The sequence below is a fragment of the Schistocerca piceifrons genome, chromosome 8 (assembly GCF_021461385.2).
Source record: "Schistocerca piceifrons isolate TAMUIC-IGC-003096 chromosome 8, iqSchPice1.1, whole genome shotgun sequence".
Taxonomy (NCBI): Eukaryota; Metazoa; Arthropoda; class Insecta; order Orthoptera; family Acrididae; genus Schistocerca; species Schistocerca piceifrons.
In genome coordinates, this window is record NC_060145.1 from 177,844,946 (window position 1) to 177,866,426 (window position 21,481).

At 40.5% G+C, this 21,481-nt stretch overlaps 1 protein-coding gene across 1 annotated transcript in view; it reads left to right on the forward strand.

The window, feature by feature from the left end:
• LOC124712020 (LIM domain kinase 1) overlaps positions 1-21,481 on the forward strand; it is a 163,686-nt gene that overhangs the window by 130,317 nt on the left and 11,888 nt on the right. The window contains exons 11-12 of the mRNA XM_047242311.1: positions 4,351-4,596; positions 11,775-11,929. Coding sequence (XP_047098267.1) covers positions 4,351-4,596; positions 11,775-11,929 — 401 coding nt within the window. The remainder of the gene's footprint in view (positions 1-4,350; positions 4,597-11,774; positions 11,930-21,481) is intronic.

A 21,481-nucleotide genomic window follows, 5' to 3' on the forward strand; every position in this document is an offset into this window, starting at 1 on the left:
GGAGCAGACAGGACTTGTCTGCTCCTATTTTACAGGGCATTTGTGCTATCTCGGCTCGATTATGGGTGCATGGTGTATTTGTCTGCAAGACCACCTTATTTAAAGATGTTGGATGTTGTGCACCATTAAGGGATTAGGTTGGCTGCTGGGACATTCAGAACTAGCCCCATACAGAGCCTCCGTGCAGAGGCTGGTGAACTGCCACTTCATATGCCAGGCATATAAAACTATGTCCACACCTGCATACCGTACCGTTGCTCAGCTTCCTCTGGCATGGCTTTTTCATAACTGGCAATGAGCAACGAGGCGCTATGGGATTCGCACACAGGATTACCTTTCTGAGATTGATATGGCTGGTCTTAATGTTTTACGTTGAGGTTGGAGCAGATTTCCACCTTGGCTCCTCCAGAGACCCAGACTTATTTTAGATTTGACTGATTTTAAGAAAGATAATATGCCAGATTTTACATTCCAATCTCTTTTTTTTTAACATTTTAGATGTGCATCACAGTTTTAACGTCGTTTACACTGATGGTTCCAAACAAGGGAATTTCCTTGGCTGTTCCGCAGTTTTCCCTGATCATGTCATCAGGATTCACCTGCCTGATGAATATACCATTTTCACAGCGGAGCTCCATGCAATCCTGAAAGCACTGGAGAAGATGAATCATATTCGGAGCACTCAGTTTCTCATCTGCTCAGATTCCCTTAGTGCCTTACAAATGCTGCAGAATCAGGATCTGTACCCAGCTGAGGAGTTGATCCAGCTGATATATGACCAACTGTACTAGCTCCAATGACGGGGTAAGCAGCTGCCATTCTGGTGGGTGCTAGGTCATGTCTGAATGTGGGGCAATGAACGGGCCGATTGGGCTGCTAAGGGCAGGATGTGGCACAGTGTCCTATTCCCTTGCAGTCTGTCATTTCTGCACTCCACAAGAAGTGGATGCAGTTGTGGAAGGAAGTGTTTAAACTTAGTAGAGTGTTCCTGGAGCCACTCTGTAGCAGTTTTGGACATGTGGGGTGTTGCATTGCCTGCTGAAATCGCCCAAGACTGTCGAAATGCACAATGTACATGAATGAATATAGGTAATCAGACAGGATGCTTAATGTGTCACCTGTCCGAGTTATATCTACACCTTTCAGGGGTCCCATATCATTCCAACTGCACACGCCCCACACCATTACAGAGCTTCCACCAGCTTGAACAGTCCCCTGCTGACATGCAGGATCCATGGATTCATGAGGTTGACTCCACACCCATACACATCCATCCGCTCGATACAATTTGAAACAAGACTCATTCGACCAGGCAACATGTTTGCAGTCATCAACAGTCCATTGTCTGTGTAGATTGGCACAGGCAAGGCGTAAAGCTTTGTGTCGTGCAGTCATCAAGGGTACACGAGAGGGCCTTTGGCTCCAAAAGCCCATATCAATTATGTTTCATTGAATGGTTTGCATGCTGACACTTGCTGATGGCCCAGCATTGAAATCTGCAGGAATTTGCAGAATGGTTGCATGTTGAGTGTTCTCTTCGGCCACCATTGGTCCCGTTCTTGCAGGATCTTTTTCCGGCTGCAGCGATATCAGATATTTGATGTTTTACCGGATTCCTGATATTCACAGTACACTCGTGAAATGGTCGTACGGGAAAATCCCCACTTCATCGCTACCTCAGAGATGATGTGTCCCATCGCTCGTGCACCCACTGTAACACTAGATTCAAACACACTTAAATCTTGATAACCTGCCATTGTAGAAGGATTAAACGATCTAATAACTGTGCCAGACGCTTGTTGTCTTGTATATAGGCATGCCGACCTCAGTGCCAGATTCTGCTCGTTTACATATCTCTGTATTTGAATGTGTGTGCCTATACCAGTTTCTTTGGCACTTCAGTGTAGTTCTAGGTGATATTTTCTGTGACCTATCTGAGGCATTTGACTGTTAATCACATATTCTCTTGGATAAACTGAGGATTTATGGAACTGATCGTATGGTAAACCAATGGATAATATAGAGTGATTCAAAAAGAGGTTACAAACTGCCATGGCATGTTGGGCGTTCGAGAAGAATCATTAATCCCATAGGAACTGGGGGTCGCAAATGGCTTCTGGTGCTACTAACTGGCATTGCAGTTATTTAGTCGCATTCTATAAATGGGCACCCACTACAAGTGGGAGAGTTTTTGTCTAGATGCATCGAGAGAAGCCTGACATCATGTTCTGCGTTGAACAAAGTGCCTTGTCAAACATACCTGGGTTTCTCGAAGGCATCCTGCTAGTGCAACAATGATACACGCTAGGCCCTCTGACGATGTAAGAGATGTTTCATACACAAGGCCCTTCAGATAACCCTAACAGGAAACAATCAATTGGAGACAGATTGGGTGATTGTGGTGGCCATGTGACTGGCTGACTGCGACCAGTCCAGTGGCTGGGAAATCATTTGTCTGCTGAAACATGCGGAAGCTCCATAATGCTGACATTGAATGTGGTGACGAATAGCCATGGGAACATCCTTCAGCATGTCTTGAAGGGATCTCCAGTGATACCAGCCCACACGTTAAGGGTAAATTTGTTTTCTGAGGCAAGCGTATATGTAGCATGTGGTTTCACATGTGCTCATGTATGCAGGTTTTGAACATTCATCACACCCTCGACGGAGAACGCAGCTTTATTGGCGAAGAGAACACTGTGAAGCTTTGGTCTGCAATGGATTCCTGCTGAAAGCATTGTGCAGGTCCCATGTGCTTGTTGTTGTCTGCAGGTTGCAATGCCAGGATGCATTGGTAATGAAACACATGCAGTCCCTTGTCATGTGCAATGCACCAGACAGATGGCTAGGGGATATCAGTGGAATGGGATACATCTTGTGTACTTGTTGATGGCTGCACCCTATCGAGAATGCACATTTGACAAGAGAAATAGTTCTTTTTGCTGATGACACTAGTATGTAATCAGTCCAAACATACATACAACAACAGAAGAAATGGTTAATAATGTTCTTAAAAGTATTACTTTATGGTTTTCTGTGAATGGTCTCTGTTTCAAGAGGTTTATTTCCGCACATCTAGAGGTATTGCACCAATAATAAATGTAACACATGGTGAGGAAATAATAACTAGAGTAGAAAATGGAAAATTTGTAGGTGTCAATATTGATAAAATTTAAACTCGAAAAATACATTATGAAACTCCTAAAGCATTTCACTTAACTCAAATTTTCACTGCAAATCCTTGTAAATCTTGGGAGAGACAAATGAGTAAGCTAACATATTTTGCGTATTTTTATTCAATACTGCAATAATATTCTAGGGTAGTGCAGTTTTCAGAAAATTAATGTTCAATGCTTAAAAATGTGCTGTAGAAATAATATATGGTGCTCACCTACATTAATGGTGTAGACATCTGTTATGGTTTATTCCCTCACGAAGATCATTGTAATTAATTTACTGCAGTTCAAAAGGAACAATGATGTACATTACTACAGTACAAGAGGACACAAAATGACATAAGTTACTCCACATTAATGTTGTTGTATTTATCACAAAAAAGGTTCCACAATGCTACAACCAATACGTTTGATCACTTACCCCATGATGTAAAATCCCTGGAGCACAGAAAAGTAAAATTTGAGAATAAACTGAAAAAGTTTCTCCTTGACAACTTCTATTCCACAGCAAAATTTTTAATTTTGTAATGTGTCAAAGGTGATTTTAAGAATCGAAATAGTACTTAAAAATTGTAGATTAGCATGTAGCCATATTTACATACGAATGGGTAATGTGAATGTAAAATGACTCATTCCACATCATTGCAATAAATCATACAAAAGATCCATGGAACAAGAAACTATCTACCTGCATACTGATAAATAAGCAATTGTTCTTTTTTAACTTTTTAACATTGCCCTCCATGACTTTCTTGATAGAATAGCATATTCCCTAGAATGTTTTATACTGCAGCCATTTCAGAGACTCAAGATCAGTGGTAAATGTAATAGAGCACATAATAAAATTTTAGCCCTGTATAAAGCAGTGTTTAAGTATAAATACTTCGACAGTGTGTAGAAGTTCAAAATTTGTTCCATGGAACTGCTGTAATTGTACATAACATGCAATTTTCACATATTATTGTATAAGAACATTGAAGTTTGAAAATGTGTGAGAAAGGAATGATGATTATTTCTAAATTTTTAAATAATAGGTGGAAAAGTGGAATTACCCCAGGAAAGTGTAAATTTTTTGTGTACTAGCACGTTTGCAGTTCTGCATGTAATTTTGTAGATTGTAACTCAGTGGGAATTTTTGAAATTGTGAAATGGTAGTTGTTGCATTTTGTTTTAGGACAAGACGGTTGTTGTGGCTGATTTTGGGCTAGCACGTATAATCTCCCAGAATCCTGTGGGTGTGAGTGCTGCAGATCGAAGGCGTTATGGAAAACGAGGAACTGGTCCAGGAAGCAGACGCTGTGAAAGGAAAAAACGTTACACAGTTGTAGGAAACCCTTACTGGATGGCACCAGAAATGATGAAGGGCAACAAATATGATGAAAAAGTTGATATATTTTCCTTTGGGATTGTGCTATGTGAGGTAATGAAACAGTTTACCATAATCTAGCATACATATCCCAGACTACAGCAAAGCCACTGTTTTAAAATTATCCAGAATATAAGTTGTTACTTGCTAACAAATCAATGACTGCAGTTATTACGTCTCTTTACACATAACTTATTCTGTATTGTGACTTTGTTGATGTACCCCTTAGATAGGATAGCTTAATATAGGGACCCCATCAGTATTCTAATTGTTTGAATTTACATATGTATGGCTGCATGTAGTCAAAAAATAAAGTACACTTTGTAAAAAACAAGTTAGGATTAGTGTTGACAGTGTAATCACGTTTATAATGTTGATGTAAAAATTTCGGTGCACTGTAGAATGATTGAAGCACTCAGAACCATGGAACTAGTACAGTAGTTGTCCAGTCACCATCATACTGTACCTATTGCATTTCTTGCTGCTTTTCGCATCTAGCTATTTCATTTCCAGTAAATCTCACCTTCTCAAGAGCAAACTCTGTTGGACCACAATATGAATTTTCCTGTGCTGACTTGTCACCACTGTAGGGCAGTAATTCAGTATTGCAGTATTTTATTGAGAAAATGTAGACTGGCATCATAAATGCCTCAGTTTCACACAAGCTCTGATAGATTCATAGACATGTGAATCTATTACCTTAACCTTATTGAAGCGAGACTTGTACATAAACAAGGTCCCATGACCCATGTATTCCCCGTGTGCTTCCATATTGTTGGTTGAAATTAAGTCAGCAATGGTATTTTATTCCACAAGCATTCCAACTGCTTTCACCTGAGACTACAAGGTGTGTGAGAAAAGTAATGAGACTGATTTTTTTTATCTACCAAAGTTTTTATTTTTTCAAACAACAATATTGTTCCCTTCAGAGTAGTTCCCTAAGGCTGGGACGTTGTTCCCAGTGTGCTGAAAGGCTTCAGATGGTAGGGCCTTCAGCGTGTCAGTCATGTTCTTTTGCATGTTCTCCAGAGTCCCAAAATGACATTCTTTTATCACATTTTTCAATTTAGGTAAAAGAAAAGGTCACAGGAACACAGATCAGGTGAAAGGGGGGGGGGGGGCTGTGGAACAAAATTCCATGATGAAAGTGGCGATATGACGTGGGGCATTGTAATGATGTTGCACCAACTAGTCTACAGTGTTTGGTCTCACTTAATCCACACATTTCCTGACCCTTTTAAAGACATCTTCATATAACACTTGGTTGGCTGTTTGTTCTGGAAGAACAGATTCTTTATGCACCATACCCCTACTGTCAAAAAATCAAATCAGCATTGTTTTGATCTTTGATTTGCTCATTCGAGCTTTTTTCGGTTGAGGAGATGTCAAAGTGGCCAGTCCTCAATTTGCTGCTCTCTCAGGATCATACTCAGAAATACAGGATTCGTCACCAGTGATCACATGACTCAACCATTTGTGGTAATTTGGAAATACTCTCAAGATGATCAGAGCACACATTCCTTCAATTGTCCTGCTCAGTTGTGAGGTTTTTCAGCACCATCTTTGGCACAAACTTTTCGTATGTGCAGATCTTCGGTCAGACATGTTTAACAGGTTCTCCATCATCTGTATTGTTAAACATTGGTTTGAACTCTCAAGAGCATGCACACATTCGAAACTTTTGTTGGTTCTTGAAATTGATCTCCCTGAGTGAGGTTCATATTCAACCTGTTCTCGGCCTTCCAAAAGTAATTTGCACCAGAAAAGAACTTGTTCTCTTGATAAGGAACGTTTCTCATTGGCCTGTTTCAACTTTTCAAAGGTCACACTCACAGATTCTCAAAGTTTAACTCAAAACTTGATGGCATAACATTGCTCTAAATTGCACTGTTCTATTTTTGTAACACACAACAAAAAACACAACTTCACTGATTGCGGTCTCTCAAATCATGTGTGACTGTATGGAACTGAAACTTGTACTGAGCATCTTGAAGGGATGAACACCCTGGTCTACACAACTAGAACAACACAGTGTTGGCAGATTGTTCAGTGTTGTCAGTCTCATTACGTTTCTCACACACTTCGTACATGCTACAAATGACCAGAAGTACTGCATGAGGCCATAGTTCTTTAAACAGTTTTACTTAAGTTCCTTTCTTATGCTACACCAAATAACACTCCACCACTAGTGTGTGCATCTTCTACATATAGCTAGTGAGAATAGCTTAAATGTGTGGTACTTCAGTGTTGATCCAGACATTTCAACTGATATACTACAGTCTAGAACAAGACTCCAGTATTAGAAACTGGATAGAAATCAACAAAACAAAATATAAAGTTGTGAAAGAACATTTGAAGAACTGAAAGAGAAGCTTCTAACTACTTGTAATCTTCTTGAATTACTGAGGACTTCCCCTTTCCAATGAGTTTTGTCAAACTTACATTTTGATAATTGCTGATTTTCATGGGCTGGCACAAACTGATTGAATGGATTACAAGACAGTAAAAGGTCGGGTATATTCCTTGTCAGAAACTAGCAAATTTTTCTAAGAATGGTTCTGATAACAATAGGTTGCATATCATAGTTTTTCAAATAACTGCACTACCAGATTTGTGCAAGTTGAGTTATTCATCACTGCTGGTATGACACAAACTATTAAAATCCTTGGAGTCTTCTTTTAGTGACATTTGTGAATACAATATGCTTGGTTGTCAAGTCATGTTATTTTGTACAAAACCTGGAGATTTTGAGAGCTCTCTTTCCCATAATCATTAACATGAGTAAAAAGTACTGACTGTTGGAGCAGACAGTGTTTCACTTGTCACTTTCCCTCCTTTCTGAAAGATTCCAAGTGCTGTTACTGTGTCTATATAAGCTTGAAAACACCAATCCCAGCAGTCATTACCTTTTATTCGAGACTGCTAAGGTGGAGACAAATAGAGAATTTTTACTGAATTGGTGCATCGTGAAAACAGAACATTTTACAAACCACTGGTGTCTGTCACCATTTAGTCTGGAGACTGGTTTAATGCAGCTCTGCATACTGGTCGATCTGGTACAAGGTTCTTTATCCCCGCATAACTGCTACAGCCTACATTCATTTGACCTGCTTACTATATCTGTGTCTAGGTCTATAGTTTTTACCCTCATACTTCTCTGCATTATCAATTTTACTCTTCCTTGATGCCTCAAAATGTGTCCAGTCCATTAATCCCTTCTTTTTGTTAAACTGTACGATAAATTTCTTTTCTCACCATTTCGATTCAATATCTCCTCCTTAGTTACTCAATTTACCCTTCTAACCTTCAGCATTCTTCTATAACATCATGTTTGAAAAGCTTCTATTCCCTTCTTATCTGAACTGGTTATCACCTCTGTTTCACTTCAGTACAAGGCTACACTCCTTACAAATACCTTCAGAACAGAGTATAACAACTCATTGAAGTTGAGAATGAGCATTTGCACCTACTCGTGAGCAAGCAGAGCAGCTGCAGCGTAGTGGAAAGTGAAGGAAATGCGCAAGCATTATGTGGTCTTGACAACACGGGAGAAGTGCTAGCTGTGAAATAGGGGATAGTCAGTTTCAACAGTGGTGCCAGATAATAGCAGTATTCTGTAACACTGACAGTGTCTTCACACTTCACTCAGCAGTGTGAGAAATCTTAACATTTTATGCAAAAAGATTGCTTTGCAAAAGTTTTAGCATATGAGACCATTAAGTCAACACTGAGCAAAATTGCGGCCCGACTCCCAGCTCTGCTTCTTGGCAAACTTCATTGCCACACAGCTGAACATTAAGAGAGCGAGCCCCCTGCCAGCATGGCATATCAGGAGGCCCCCAGCCACGCCCTCTGCCCAAAGAAAAATACAAATGAGATCATGATGTGACATACATTCAAACCTCTGTGATAGGGTTTACAACGGAGTAGATATATTACTTAAGTAGAACTAGTGGCCTTAATCTGCAAATGATGGTCACATCTTGTCTATTCATTCATGACCAAGAGTGTGATGGGTGTCGGCACGTCGCGGCTCGACATGGTTCTACAGAATGTGATGTCAACTTTGCTGACATCTTTTTTAGAATGATACCACCGTCCTCAAAAACCCTTGGTAAAGACCATGTCTCCTGCATCAAATACTTTCAGGATGTTCAATTTACAAGGGCTGTACATGTGTTACCGTGTTGGAGTATACAGAAACACAAAATGATGATGATGAGGAAGAAAAATAAAAAGAAGAAGAAGAAGAAGAAGAACCGGAAGGAAAATCAAGTTAAGTGTGCTGTTTTGATGAGTTGCAAAACTGCACAGCTTTTAGCATAATCTGTTTGCCCTTTCTCAGGTGGTGATTTAATAAAAATATGCTTCGTAGGTACGCTAGAATATGTGGTATTTGTCCACTTCAGGTAGAATAGTTCCACGTTGTGATGTTATCAAACATGACAATTGTGCATTCCCCACCGGTTATGATAGACGATATTCAGAGCCAGTTTGGATAATCCTCGTAAAGTGTGTGTTGCCTGTTCTGTAACACACTATGAAATTGTAGAAGCTGCAAGCACATGTCTGGATGTAGCATTCTTGACAGCTTTGAAGGAAGTGTAGAAAATATAGGTTTGTCATGGAATTTATTAGTTTCCATGTCTAGAGATGGGCGTCAGTCATGTAGGAGAAAGAAATTAGGATTTGCAGTTAACTGAATTGGAAAATAAAAAAAAGCTTTCCATACTCAATTTGTGCTGATCAGCTGCTTGAAGTAATTAATGTGTAAATTGACAAGGAATGTAAAAGCATCTAGATTTTTCTAAGCATTTCATTCATGATCAACTTTATCGTTTACATTTGTGTCAGTGTGGCTCCCTGTCCTATTTTTTGTGGTGATAGAGGGGGCTACAGTACTCGCCTCTCACAGACCTGCACTTGCTGTCTGCTCCTGGAGCGCCTTTGCTGTGAAGCCCTGCTTCAAAAAATACTTCCTAACATTAAAATTTGCATTGTATGTCAACAAATTCCTCTTTTTCAGAAATGCTTTCCTTGGTGTTGCCAGTCTACATTTTATATCCTCTCTGCTTTATCCAGCTTCAGTTATTTTACTGCCCAAGTAGCAAAACTCATCTACTACTTTCTGTGTCTCGAGTCCTAATCTAATTCCCTCAGTCTAACCACCAAGTGAGGTGATACAGTGATTAGCTCACTGGACTGGGATTTGGGAAGATGATGGTTCAAATCCGCATCCAATCATCCAGATGTAGGTCTTCCATAATTTCACTAAATCACACTAGCCATAGGATAGTTCCTTTGAAAGGGCACAGCAGGTTTCCTTCCTCATACTTGAATCAGTCTGAGTCTGTGCCCTGTCTCAGGTGATCTCCATAGTGATGGGTTATTAAACCCTAATTTTCCTTCCTTCCTTCATCCCTCCCACCATAACACTATTCCCCTCCATTGGGTTTTTCTGAATGTTGTTATGTTAAGGAAGTGAAAGAATTTGAAAATTTCTTTTGTCCTTTTTTCTAGGTAGAGATGAGTCTTTACTAATTCATTACAGCTTCACGCCGTTTATGTAGCCCACATTGTTGTTGTAACTTTTCTCCACCGCTATGCTGCCATTGCCACTGGTTTGTATTTTCCTAACTTAAACTGCTGTCCATCATTCACTGTCATATAATAGTGTGCCCCCAGATAAATGTTCCAGCAACAAGATTTTTGTCGACGTTCATGTGGTTATTTCTAAATAGGTTTTTCTCTTCACCTAGCATTCCTTGCTAGGGAATTTCTCTGTTGCTTGGTCTTTTGAAATGACACTACCAAGAAAGATCTTTTCACATAAGTCCTGAAGTCTGTCTTGACACCTTGTCATCTTCAGAGCCTATCATACATTCATATTCATCATTTGTGCACAACAGGATTCAAGAGATGATCTAGAGCATCCTGTTCTTATTTATGAAGTAATCTGTGCAGGTTACTATATTGTCTGCAGACATTATGGGCAGTGTATTTTTTGCCATTAATTTTAAGACTTTTGTTTCACTTTAATTAAAGCATCGTCCAGAGAATTGAAAGTGGACAGCCCTTCTGTACATCTCAGTGGTGACAAGCTGTAAGTTTTGCTTTTATAACTGTCTTGGTATAGTATTACAGGATCATTTTTTAATCCTACTGAGTTTTAACTATAAAGGCATTGTAATTTTTTCACGTCTTTTTCACATGCTGCACCAACTTTTAAAATTCATAAAAGAGCTTTTAGTATTGTCATGTTGTCATAAATGAAAGTGCCAAGCACATTTGTGGAGAGGCTACAAGAAATGAGTGCCTTAAGGAAATATCTAATTGTGATTGGAAAATTATGCTCATGTTGCTATACCATACTTGGATGGTTTAACATGTTTCAGAATGGTAACTTCATTTTCACTTACTTTTTCTTCCTTCATTGATTACTAAAATATGAAATGGTAGCATGAAAATTTGTGATCATCTCTCCTATTAGCACATGCTGGTCATGGCTGTCCTCATGACTACGTTTTAGTGAAGAAGCTTTCTTTTATGTTCATGTCATGCTCCGTGAAAAGTAAAGGTATTATTTTCATCTGGCCAAGGCAAATTCCTTTTCTTAATACATTGCTTTATATATGCTTAGGTGCCTCAAATAATAAAACATACATATGAAGATAAATTGCATTGTTATTGAGATTTTAAGATGTAAAAATGTTTCCTTGCTAATAACTTGTGAGACATCAGGCATTTTTTGGAGTAAATTCCAAAGCTGTAGCATGCAGAGTGCCTTTGTTTAGTAATGTTTACGTTAGGATTAGGTATTTCTGTAATGTTTGTGTCGGCATTAGTTCATCTTTCAAATGTTAGTCTAGAATTGATCTCTCTTTCCCCCCCCCCCCCCCCCCCCCCCCCACTCTCCTGGCTGTTACTTTTGCCTTTAAGAATGTGGGAAGATGAAGTCATACTGTGATCTGTAGTCCATGTTAATCTGAAGAGAGGATTGGCTGGGTCAAAAACTTCTTCGGTCGGTGGAAGGCAAGGACATTCCATCTCAAATAGGACCAGTCTAGTGTGTCACCAAGGAATTATGTTCAACGCGTTGTACTCTATATAACTATTTTCCTGTGTAGACTTCAGTGTTAAATTATAAGAATCACATTCAGTGTGTAAGCTCTGTTCAGGTGTTAAATGAGTGTCATTCTATGAACTCAGTAGCCTGTTTGTTTTTATTCCAGATAATTGGTAGAGTTCATGCTGATCCAGACTACTTGCCACGCTCATCAGACTTTGGCCTGAATCAAAAGGTGTTCCGTGAGAAGTTCTGCTGCAGTTGCCCTGAGCCTTTCTATCGGGTAGCCTTCCTTTGCTGTGATCTCAACCCAGATAAAAGGTACCTGTCATTCTTATGATGTTGGGTATTAGAGTGGCAATGTGCTTGTTATAAATATAAAATATTAGAGAGAGAGAGAGAGAGAGAGAGAGAGAGAGAGAGAGAGAGAGAAGAAAAGAGGGGGGGGATGAAGTCACTGCAATAAATGCAAATGTAGATTAAAATTCTGCTTCAGAATGCAGAAACGCGAAATTTCGTAATAAATACTATTTCACAGTGAATTGTACTCAGCCGGCCGGTGTGGCCGTGCGGTTAAAGGCGCTTCTGTCTGGAACCGCGTGATCGCTACGGTCGCAGGTTCGAATCCTGCCTCGGGCATGGATGTGTGTGATGTCCTTAGGTTAGTTAGGTTTAATTAGTTCTAAGTTGTAGGCGACTGATGACCTCAGAAGTTAAGTCGCATAGTGCTCAGAACCATTTGAACTATTTTTGAATTGTACTCAGATGAACTATTTCATTAGATATAGTTTGAGATAATATACATATTTTAATTTATGTCTCAAATTAGTGAACATCAGTTCTAGTTTGTTTATACTTGTAGTTGACTGGCATTTTATATGTCCCACTCTGCACTATAGCATGACTGGAAAGCAAAACCTGTTACCTTATTTCCAGCAACCAGAAAGTCTTCTCCTAACTTGCAAAAAGTTATTTCCAGGTACGGATGGCACAGCTGTGAATGCCCACAGGAAGCCTAAATCAGTAATCTCTAGATTTTGTTATCATCAAATCTGCTGGGAAAAGAAAAATAATGCCAAGATGTGTAAAAGGTGTTGCTCCTTAACAGAAAAAATCATTTATATGGTCAGGAACTGCCTGAAAAGTTTGTAAGGGTGTTACCAGACTTAACATTAAGATGGCCCAGTGGATAGCTTCTCAACAGCTGAACACAGATCAAGCATGAAAACGGGAAGAAGGTGTACTGAACTGTGGAAAAAAAAGCAAAATAGCAACAGTGAATGGTCCAAGGACGAGAAGTGCAACACAGAGGTACATCAAAGCACAGCGGTGTCATCGTTACGTGGTCACAGTGTTGGACTATAAAGCAAAACTCCCTTTTGCCATTTATATATATAAAAGGAGCTTTTGCGTCCCGTAACTACCCTCCCGACCTGGTACAGAAGCAAATAACCAGAGCCACATCCTCATCTCCTCAAACCCGGAACCTTCCACAGAAGAACCCCAAAAGTGCCCCACTTGTGACAGGATACTTTCCGGGACTGGATCAGATTCTGAATGTGGCTCTCCAGCAGGGATACGACTTCCTCAAATCCTGCCCTGAAATGAGATCCATCCTTCATGAAATCCTCCCCACTCCACCAAGAGTGTCTTTCCGCCGTCCACCTAACCTTCGCAACCTCTTAGTTCATCTCTATGAAATCCCCAAACCACCTTCCCTACCCTCTGGCTCCTACCCCTGTAACCGCCCCCGGTGTAAAACCTGTCCCATGCACCCTCCCACCACCACCTATTCCAGTCCTGTAACCCGGAAGGTGTACACGATCAAAGGCAGAGCCACGTGTGAAAGCACCCACGTGATTTACCAACTGACCTGCCTACACTGTGAAGCGTTCTATGTGGGAATGACCAGCAACAAACTGTCCATTCGCATGAATGGACACAGGCAGACAGTGTTTGTTGGTAATGAGGATCACCCTGTGGCTAAACATGCCTTGGTGCACGGCCAGCACATCTTGGCACAGTGTTACACCGTCCGGGTTATCTGGATACTTCCCACTAACACCAACCTGTCAGAACTCCGGAGATGGGAACTTGCCCTTCAGCATATCCTTTCTTCTCGCATATCCTTTCTTCTCGCTATCCGCCAGGCCTCAATCTCCGCTAATTTCTAATTTCAATTTGCCGCCGCTCATACCCCACCTGTCTTTCAACTTCATCTTTGCCTCTGTACATCCGCCCCGACTGACACCTCTGCCCAAACTCTTTGCCTTTACAAATGTCTGCTTGTGTCTGTGTATGTGTGGATGGATATGTGTGTGTGTGCGCGAGTGTATACCTGTCCTTTTTTCCCCCTAAGGTAAGTCTTTCCGCTCCCGGGATTGGAATGACTCCTTACCCTCTCCCTTAAAACCCATATCCTTTTGTCTTTCCTTCTCCTTCCCTCTTTCCTGACGAGGCAACCATTGGTTGCGAAAGCTAGAATTTTGTGTGTATGTTTGTGTTTGTTTGTTTGTGTGTCTATCGACCTGCCAGCGCTTTTGTTTGGTAAGTTTCATCATCTTTCTTTTTAGATATATTTTTCCCACGTGGAATGTTTCCCTCTATTATATATATATATATATATATATATATATATATATATATATATATATATATATATATATATATATATATATAATTCCCCCCCCCCCCACAGTATTATGAACTGTTTGTCCGATTATTGAAATATTTATTCACGTTCTGTAGTCTTGGCATGCTACACAATGGTTATGCAATATCAGTCACGTGGTAAGAATACGTTACTGTCACAAGCAAGCATGAATAGTGAGAGCAGATAAGATACTACATAGACATCTCACAGAAATGGAAACAACAAACGGTTGTGAACTCCATTACAACAAAGGAATTCAAGAGTCAAGACTTCAAAAACAGAATGCAACTTCAGGTGTTAAAAATGTATGTTTTGACAGAGCACAGAGAAAGTGTGCGATGGTGAAACTGTTGCGTTCATTTGTTGCATCTTAGCTGACAAACTATTACGTTTTCATCATTTCCGTGGGAGTAATTGTGTTCACATTCATACAAATATCTAAACTGGGCAGAGGCATAGCTCACTCTCTTGCCAGGTGTACAAGTTAGGTGCGTCGGTAAGAGATTCCTAATACATGACACACCAGATGTCTTTTCCGGTGGAGGATTCAGTTGACGAGTGTTCATCAGAGCACCTCAAACTACCGTCTGCCCTAAAAAAGCTTCATGTGCACCCTACAAGTACTCTACTACCCGAGTAGATGCTTCCTTTGTGTAGTGCACCACTGACCTATCAAGAGGAGTCCTACAAATCCCCACATAATAATGCAGGTGTAGAAATCTGCAACCAAGGCCATCACAGAGTTGACAAGAAAACGAAATGCATTTTTCCGCAGGTGGTCACAGTTGTGTCTATTCACAGGGGTTCACAGATAAGCTTATAACCACGTCTGCCAGTAGCAAGTGTTTGTAGATGTTGGAGCAGCTTGTAATATTACCTTTCAGTTTCTACAAGCTGTGGGAAATTAAAATTTCAGTCTCTCTCCAAAACAGGGTCTTGCTGTAGGGGTGGCTATCATAGCTTCAGGCATGCCCAAGAATATGGCTTGCACTCACCTGGCTAGCTAGAAGTGTCTAAGAGCTCAGTGACAAAGCAACCTATAATTCTCACGTGCCAGTCACAGTGCCAAGTTCATCGGACACAGTGCTGCTCCTGGTAGCACATCTGTTTATTTTCAGCATAAATTATACACAATGGAAGAAGCTGGTTAGCCCATAAATAAGTACCTTACTAGACTAGAAAAATCAGACTACATATTGAGGCTGTGTCCCTCCAATTAAAGTAGTATACAAAAATTTTGACGTATTGCTTGAGATAACTTGTGCCCCACACCACGATCCCAGAAACTTTCCCAAATTCATTTAATGAAAAGTAATCTTCTTCCCAATGTTTTCGCTAAGAATTCACATAACCCATGGAAAATTAAATGGACAAGTGAAAGTTAGGTACTTGCTTCTACAGGTGGCTGTTAAAATAGTTGTACTTTAGCACCCACCTTTTACACATGCATTGCTACCAGACAGCTGTCACTGAATATCTTTACAGCATTGAGAAAATCACATGGCAGGCTATTGAGCATAGCCCAGATTATCATCACGGAAATGAGAAAAGACTCAGGGACTTGACTCTAAACTGTATTAATAATTGTCTAATCCTGTTTCAAGCCTGAAGTTATGCCATTGTAAAGGTCAAACAAGTGTTCACAGTACCAGGTCACTGCGTTCGTAATTTGACATTTTGCTTGACAAAGGCAGTCAAACTGTATCACAAGTTACTTGACACCACCTAGTCTGTCGAACACTGTCACAGTTTACCTACAACAAGAGACTGTTACAGCTGCAAATAAAATTTCTACTGTCTGTGACTTCATTTTCATTAGTTTTCTTAGGTTCAATCTGAATGGTCTTCAAATTACAAAATGTAACAAATGCTTATTACCACTTTAATAAGTAATTACAAAAATTTTATTGTGTCTGCTTATCTAGCTTGTATTGCAGTTTTTGATGTACAGTTTAATATCCTTCCCACTTCAGTAAACTGATGAATCCACTTCTCCCAACCCTTCACTTAATGGTGTTTTACTTCTCTTTAAAATGTATGGACGTATGCCAGCCTTCTGGAAAATTCAAGGAGCCACAGTGGCATTTCCACATGGAACCTCTAAGGATCAAATCAGTGACTTATGCCACTCAGTCTGCCATCATCTTTGCTCACCAGTGTGTTCCTCCTTGCATCCCTTTTGAAGCATGGGAAACATGGCTCCCATGTGAGTCTCTGATTGTTACTGCTTCACTAGTTTGAAAATTGATAAGGGCCCAAACTGTTGGTCTGATTTTGATGTGGATTGCAACAATTAACTTAAAGTTTTCGGCTGCATACAATGAGATTCAAGAAACAATAATTCCTTTTAAATAATCATAAGTTCTTAGGAAAATTTATGTCTGGTAGTGAACAGCAAAAGAAAAATTAAGTAGCACTCCCATTTCTGAAGCTGAGTAAGAAGATGTGCAGATGTTGCAGTTCGCTATTTGTAGCAGCTTAGCAAGTTCTAAGAGCTCTCACATGATGACAGGTAGCTGGGATAACACACATACTGGAGGTTGTGAATTTTACAACCACTGCAAAGAAAGGGGGGGGGGGGGGGAGATACGGCATGGCATGGCGTGTTGTTGTTGTTTTCAGTCCAGAGTCTGCTTTGACGCAGCTCTCCATGGTACTCTGCCCTCTGCAAGCTTCATCTCCAAAAAACTATTGCAACCTACATCCTTATGAATCTGCTTAGTGTATCCTTCTCGTGGTCTCCATCTATGATTGTTACCTGCCACACTTCCGTTGAATACTAAATTGATGACACCTTGATGACTCAGAATGTCTTGCCAACTGACCCCTCCTTCTAGTCAAGTTGTGTCACAAATTCCTCTTCTGCCCAATTCTGTTCAGTACCTCCTCATTAGTTATGTGATCTATCCATCTAATCTTCAGCATTCTTCTGTAGCACCACAGTTTGAAAGCTTCTATTCTCTTTCTGTCTAAACTATTTATCGTTCGATGTTTCACTTTCGTACATGGCTACACTCCATAAAAATACTTATAGAAAAGACTTCCTAACACACTGCATCTATACTCGATGTTATCAAATTTCTCTTCTCCAGAAACGCTTTCCTTGCCATAGCCAGTCTAAATTTCCATTTGTCTGTAAAGAATTCGTGTTAGTATTTTGCTACCATGACTTATTAAACTGATAGTTCAGTAATTTTCACACCTGTCAACATGTGCTTTCTTTGGAATTTGAATTATTATGTTCTCCTTGAAGTCGGCGAGTATTTCGCGTGTCTCATACATCTTGCTCATCAGATGGTAAGAGTTTTGTCGTGGCTGCCTCTCCCAAGGCTATCAGTAGTTCTAATGGAATTTAGTCTACTCCCGGAGCCTTGTTTCAACTTAGGTCTTTCAGTGCTCTGACAAATTCTTCATGCAGTATCGTATCTCCCATTTCGTCTTCATCTATGTCCTCTTCCACTTTCATAATATTGCCCTCAAGTACGTTGCCCTTGTATAGACCCTTGCTGGTGTTACCTATGATTAAATTATGCTCTGTGCAAAATTCTACTAGGTGGCTTCCTCTGTCATTCCTTTCCCCCAGTCCTTCTCTTTCTTTTCCTACTATCAATTTCCATTCCCTCATGACTGTTAAATTTTCGGCTCCATTCACCATCTGAATAATTCCTTTTATCTCATCATACATTTCTTCAGTCTTCTCCTCATCTGCGGAGCTATTGGCATATAAACTTGTACTGCTGTGGACTTTCTGTCTATCTCGGCTACAATAATGTGTTTACTATGCTGTTCATAGTAGTTTATCTGCATTCCTATTTTTTTCCCTCGTTATTCAACTCACTCCTGCGTTACCCCTGTTTGATCCTGTGTTTAAAACCCTGCATTCATCTGGCTAGAAGTCCTGTTCCTCCTGCCACCAAACTTCACTAATTCCCACTATTTCTAACTTCAACCCATCCATTTCCTTTCTTAAATTTTCTAAAATCTGTCTGCCCGATTAAGGGATCTGACATTCCATGCACAGATCTATAGAGCACCAGTTTTGTTTCCCCTGAAAACGTCGTCGTTCTGAGTAGACCCCACCCAGAGATCCGAGTGGGGGACTATTTTACCTTCACCCAAGATGGTGCTATCATCATTTAACCATACAGTAGAGTTGCACGCCCTTGGGAAGAATTATGGCTGTAGTTTCCCCTTGCTTTCACCCGTTCACAGTACCAGCACGGCAAGGTCGTTTTGGTTAATGTTACAATGCCAGATCAGTCAATCATACAGACTGTTGCTCTGCATCTACTGAAAAGGCTGCTTGCTCCTCTTCAGGAACCACATGTTTGTCTGGCCTCTCAACAGATATCCCTCTGTTGTAGCTGCACCTACGGTACAGCTATGTGTATCACTGAAGCACGCAAACCTCCCCATCAACAACAAGGTTTATGGGGGATGGGGGTGTGGCGTAGGAATGGTAAACTTAAAGTTTTGCAGAGAGGATGGGAATGTGTGGACCAATCTGAGAAGGTTATTATGAAAAATTCCAAGACAGCCAGTTGGGTGGTTTTACAGTAGTGTGTAGGAAGTAGATGATGGCTTAAGGACTGTTGAAGAGCCTCATAAGAGGAGAGATGGACTCAGACAGGGAATGAAGGCACTGGAGAAGTGGTAAGCAAGTTAGGGCTTGGGCAGTGAGCAGTTGAGAGACAAGACAGGAACATTAAAAAAGAACCATTTCATCTGTAATCAGGAATGTGGTTGGGTGGTAAACACTTAGGCATTATAGTGTAGAGAGAGACATAACAGAGAACTTAATAACAGATTTTCCATTCACAGTCTGGAATGGGAGACACTAAAAGTAGTTTGCAGGGCTTAGGTGTCATTAATAAGTGTCATGGCAGTTTGACACACATCAGTGGTGTTAAAAGTATATGAAAGATTCTTGTAGTTATGTTCCTGTTAATGTTTCCTTCACTGTAGTTACTCTCCTGTCGGTTTCCTTAAATGTTTTTTTTCTCCTGTTCTGTGGCCAAACTTGTCCAGTTGATTGGATTGTCTTCCTACACTTCTCTGGTCCTGCAAACAAACCTAGGATGGTAATGATTATAAAGAATGATAAAGAATATGAAACCGGAAAGAAAAAGCATATTACGTATGATGTGAAGCCAAATCAGTATACAGCATTTAAGCTACCCATTATGCAATTAAACATTGACTCATACGTTGTCAAACACTAAAAGCACTGGAGACATAAAACACCTAATGTTCATATACAAATCTTCATTCAGCTTACTAAGAACATGCATAATCAGAAGCAAAGGGAGAATTTTAATGAGGCTTGTTCATGACATGAAACATTGTTATATATCATCATAATTAAGTATACAGTATGTACATAATCATCTTTGGTATGAAGTAAAAGGCAAAATTAATCCAAAGTAGCACTCTGATCATGCAAAGCATGTCCATTAAATTAGGAGCAAACTATGCTCAGTGAGGTTTGGGTTAAATTATGATGTGTTTCTGCTGAATACTTAATTTGTATGTGAAACACATTTAAAAAATTGTTTGAAAAGACGCTTAAAAGGACAGATTTTAGCATGTTATCTATGAATAAAGAAGTTTTAGATGTTGGAATATCCACAGTATTATGAAAAGGATAAATACACTGTAAAGGTGACATGTTGAGTTGCGGGCGGGCATGATGCAAAGACAGTAGCACATTTAGCTTCAAGCCAAAGTTATCTTCAGAAAAGAAAAAAAAACACACACACACACACACACACACACACACACACACACACGAACGAGCAAGCAAGCAAGCACACCTCACGCATACATGACCACTATCTGATGCTGGATTGTAAGTGTTGCACTGAAAGAAAGCAGCAGTCTGGAGTGGAGGCCAGTGAAAGGGGACGGGGAGGGGTGGGGAGACACAGCTGGGTATGGGTGAGGATGGATAGAATAGCGCTGTCTAGTAGAGCATTCTGGGACTAAGTGGCAGCCAGAGAAGGCTTCCAGGTGCAGTTGGGGTGGGGGTGGGGGTGGGGGTGGGGTGGGGGGGAGAGTGAGTAGCAGGAAAGGGGAAATTATGGGCAGGTGTATTGGCAGAGGGCAACACACAATGACAGTGAGGGGATGTGGGCATGTGAAGTAGGAGGAAGTCTGATGCAGCCACTGAAATAAAGCCTGTTATGTTCAGCTTCATGTTGTGCTAGCAGGTGGTCCTGTTTGGTGGTGGCTGTTCATCCTGGTGGACAGCAGTTTGGGTTGTTTTGGCCGAAATGTGATTGCGTAGTGGTCTTTTTGTTCTGCTTGTCTACAACTCAGCATGTCATCTTTACAGTGAGTAGCAGTCTGTGTGTGGGAATTGTAGATGTGTTAAGAATTAGCTTTAACAGCCTCTAAAGGTTTCATTGTGAAAGTCGTGAGAATGATTGTATTCTGATGGTTATCACAGTCCCAAGAGACACTTATTATAGCAACAGTTGGAAGTGATCAGAGGCTCTTTGAAATCATCCTCTGCTTGAGGTACTTGAATTCTATCAGTGAATGAGAATTAGTGTCTTGAGCAATTTCATCCGAGGTTTAGAAGTGATCTTTCTCCCAAGGCCATGAGACTACATTGGTGTCATGAAATGGAACGTCAAAAAATTGTCGTTGAGACTGTGGTAGGGCTCAGTGCCCACTAACAGTTAATATTGACAAAAATGCTTTTTGTGTTAGTGCTGATTCTGCAGTATCTACATTTACTGTACTGGATGCAAGATGCAATTCCTTTGTTAAAACAGCTAGGCTGAGAGGCTGTGGTCAGTGTATAAAACTACACAATTCAAAAAAAGTTTCACATCGCCCCGATTCCCAGAACTCCTTAAGATAGAAGTTGACTATTGATATTGTATCACAGTCACAGTCCCTTTGACTGTTCAGAGATGTCACTAAACCTGCCCAAAGATATAAACAACCATGCATGAGCAGTGTCTTAGACAGAGGAGGTCAGACAGTCGATCAGTTCCAGTCATTCCATCAGGAAGGAGGTACACGACTTGTGTTATCTGTTGTTCAACCATGCTTAGACGGTCAGTACCGCGGTTCGATCTTGTCAGCATTGTTACTGGGCACCAGGAAGGGCTCTCAACAAGGGAAGCATCCAGGCATCTCGGAGTGAACCAAAGCGATGTTGTTCGGACATGGAGGAGATACAGAGAGACAGGAACTGTCGATGACATGCC